The sequence below is a fragment of the Ruditapes philippinarum genome, unplaced genomic scaffold (assembly GCF_026571515.1).
Source record: "Ruditapes philippinarum isolate M1 unplaced genomic scaffold, ASM2657151v2 ctg28019_1_1_1_1, whole genome shotgun sequence".
NCBI classification, from domain to species: domain Eukaryota; kingdom Metazoa; phylum Mollusca; class Bivalvia; order Venerida; family Veneridae; genus Ruditapes; species Ruditapes philippinarum.
Window position 1 is genome coordinate 542 of NW_026865332.1, and position 2,961 is coordinate 3,502.

The 2,961-nt window shown below is 34.2% G+C and overlaps 1 protein-coding gene across 1 annotated transcript; it reads left to right on the forward strand.

Annotated features, from left to right (window-relative positions):
- Positions 1 to 364: 364 nt before the first annotated feature.
- LOC132728668 (uncharacterized) lies at positions 365 to 1,092 on the forward strand (the record flags this gene model as incomplete). Its single annotated transcript, XM_060714346.1, has 2 exons — positions 365 to 716; positions 991 to 1,092. Coding segments are annotated over exons 1-2 (409 nt in total), but the record flags the coding sequence as incomplete, so codon positions are not given.
- Positions 1,093 to 2,961: the final 1,869 nt, after the last annotated feature.

The following is a 2,961-nucleotide window of genomic DNA, read 5'->3' on the forward strand; positions in this document are numbered from 1 at the left end:
AATAGCTACAAGATATAATTATCATGTCATTGTTATGAAAGAATTGCTAACATTTCTTTTTGTATTGAAAACTTAGAAATAACATAATTTTGCATGTTAAAAAGTTTTACGTTTTAAAAGATAATTCTTGTTTTAAATGCAGTAACCCTCTTTTGTAAATAGAAAAATAATAATGAAGCATCTACAACAGAAAAGCAAGCACACAAAAGCGATTTGCAGCAACATCTAGGTTAAGGTTGTTCCATTATGAACATAACACTTTACTTAAATTGTGCCTAACGTGTATAAAGAACGAGACTTGGAAATGAAGAATGCGATGACGATTTGAAACTCATGAAAACGTAAATATTTCATTTTAGATAACGATACCAAATTAAGCAAATGGCCACCGGGGCCTTATGCAATACCTATGTCGTATTTTGGGTGTCCTGAACAACAATCAAAGGGTTGGTCTGAAGGACTTATTTCTCTTAACTTTAAACTTGAGGAAACAAGATACAACACAACAATATTAAGACATATTAAAGAGGCAACTGAAGATAATGAGTACAAATATGACTGGCCAGAAGTGGACAAAAATGTCTTTCAACCTATAACAAGTAATTCAATGACACTGCAGTTTTGTTTCAAGAGTAGAAACAACACCACATTAGATGTTGGATCGTTTCCAGAAGGAAATTACAGCGTCTTTGCGGATGAAAGTGGTTGCAAAGAAGGTAACATTATTAAAAGATCTTTAAAAGTACAAAACTCATCCAGTATCTAGCAAAAAAGCTAAAGTTTTTACAACAGTAAAAAAAAGAGTTAAAATATAAGAAAAAATATATAAATATGCATTTCCCTAGGTTCAGTTAAATTGAACCCTGCTGTGAATTTTGATTTTATGGGTTCTTTTATATATCTTTCTATATTCAATACATTGAGCTAACGTCATTGTCTAATTGATCAAGGATAAACATAATAAAACATAATTGTTATGAATTATTTCAGGGTTTTCCTCGATTGAACATAATTTAACGATTCCTGAGATAGACTTATGGACATCAGATGGGGATCTTCCAAAGTTCCGAATACTTCAAGCCAATAATAATGGTATGTATTTTAATATTAAAAGTATTTGTTCTTTTAATAATTTTTGATAATATGCAGGGTTTTCTGGCAAGCAAAGTAAAACCCCTTTTTCTTTTAAAGGAATTGGAATGGATGGATTGATGTCTGTCTAATATAAATATTCATCATTTAAAAAGAGGTATAAAAATAACAGTTTTTCTGTTGAAATTAATCCTATAAGTGAGAAATTCGTGTTTTAAGACACTATTTTTGGTCAGACACTCATATTGATATTTCCATAGACTTACATTATAAGAAATGGTCCCTGATCCTACCTTAAAATTGAGTTTTCATGCTAAAGAGGTAATTTTTCTAGCAGAATGAAATGCCTGACACATAAAAATGATCTTGTTATATGGGGTAGCCTACCATTTTTTGGCAAAATGACTTCAAAGAGGATTACACCCTTTTCATCGAAATTTTCTGCTCATCACAGGACTGACATACACTTTTTATAAATGCAAATATCCAAGTCAAAATTATCACAGAGACTCATGAAATATTTCATTTTCTTCAGAAAACAATGTAGTGTTACTTTTTAAATTAGTTTTTATACTTAAAAATACCCCACATTCATCCAATCACCTCATGTATAAATTGACTCATACGGTTTTCCCTGCACTTTTTTCAGCCAATCGCTGGCCGTGTTACAATGCGTTACCCTGACCTTTTTACTTGAGAAATAAGTTCCTGGGCGCCGCCATTTTGGCGTTCTGTCATTCTCGCGTGACAGACGAGACCGAGATTGTGACGTGTTACACCCACTTCCGGTATAGGTGTACCCGCTTGTACAACTGAAATATATCTTGATGAAAAACTTATTAATCTTATTACGTACATTATATATTATTTATGAAAACATCATATGAAACTGAATTGCTTTAATTAATTAATTGAAGACGCCGCGACATTAATTATCATTTGTCCTATTTTCAAGCTTGCTGATGATCCCACCACATGATTTAAGCAATGACTGCTAAATTTTCAAAGATAAACCATCAATTTAATTTGGGTACTGTGAAAAACTTCTTCAAATTGACGATATATCCTTTTATTTTGTACTTAATTTTCACTAGACAAGCTGTCCGAATAGGGTACATCGCCGGTCATGTGTCTTTTTTTCAGCGTAAAATATCAACTAAATCAAATATGCAGCGATCTGCTGAGGACGCGATTTTCAGCCATTGACGCTAAAAATGAGAATGGCACAGGAAAATTGGCAGCCAGACTAATATCGTATGAAAACAAAACTGTCCGTTAGGGTATTAAGGCACCCAGTCAAAACTGGTACCAACAGCAACAGGTTGCCCATTCCCCTGTAATTACGCATATTCTCGGGTTTATCCAGTTCCTTATTAATAATATCTGTCATATTTTGCGGTTCGGATCGGAATATCCGTCCCGAGGTGATCCGCCCATTGGGCGGTAACGAGGCTTGCCGAGTTACCGCCCATGGGCGGGTGACCGAGGGACGGATATTCCGATCCGAACCGCAAACATATGTCAGATATTTTTTCTTGCATATTCTACCATATTCCATTATATTTTTAATTCTTTATCTTTATTTTCTATGAAAATTTATATCATTACTACCGTAACTACTTTCATTCAACAGCGTATGAATTACAAAATCATTCATAACGGTAAAATGACGTCATCTTTATCGTGCAATTGTACAGCACGCGACTCATCTGGAACCCCCCATGCCAGATGAAATTTCCGGCATGGGTAAAACTAACGGAAACGCCAGTCTGATATGCAAGAAAGCTTTTTTCCACGTATCTACGTACCCAATTCCTTTCCCACACGCATTTCTACTACCGTAAGTTTAATCCAATGAAACAAAACATC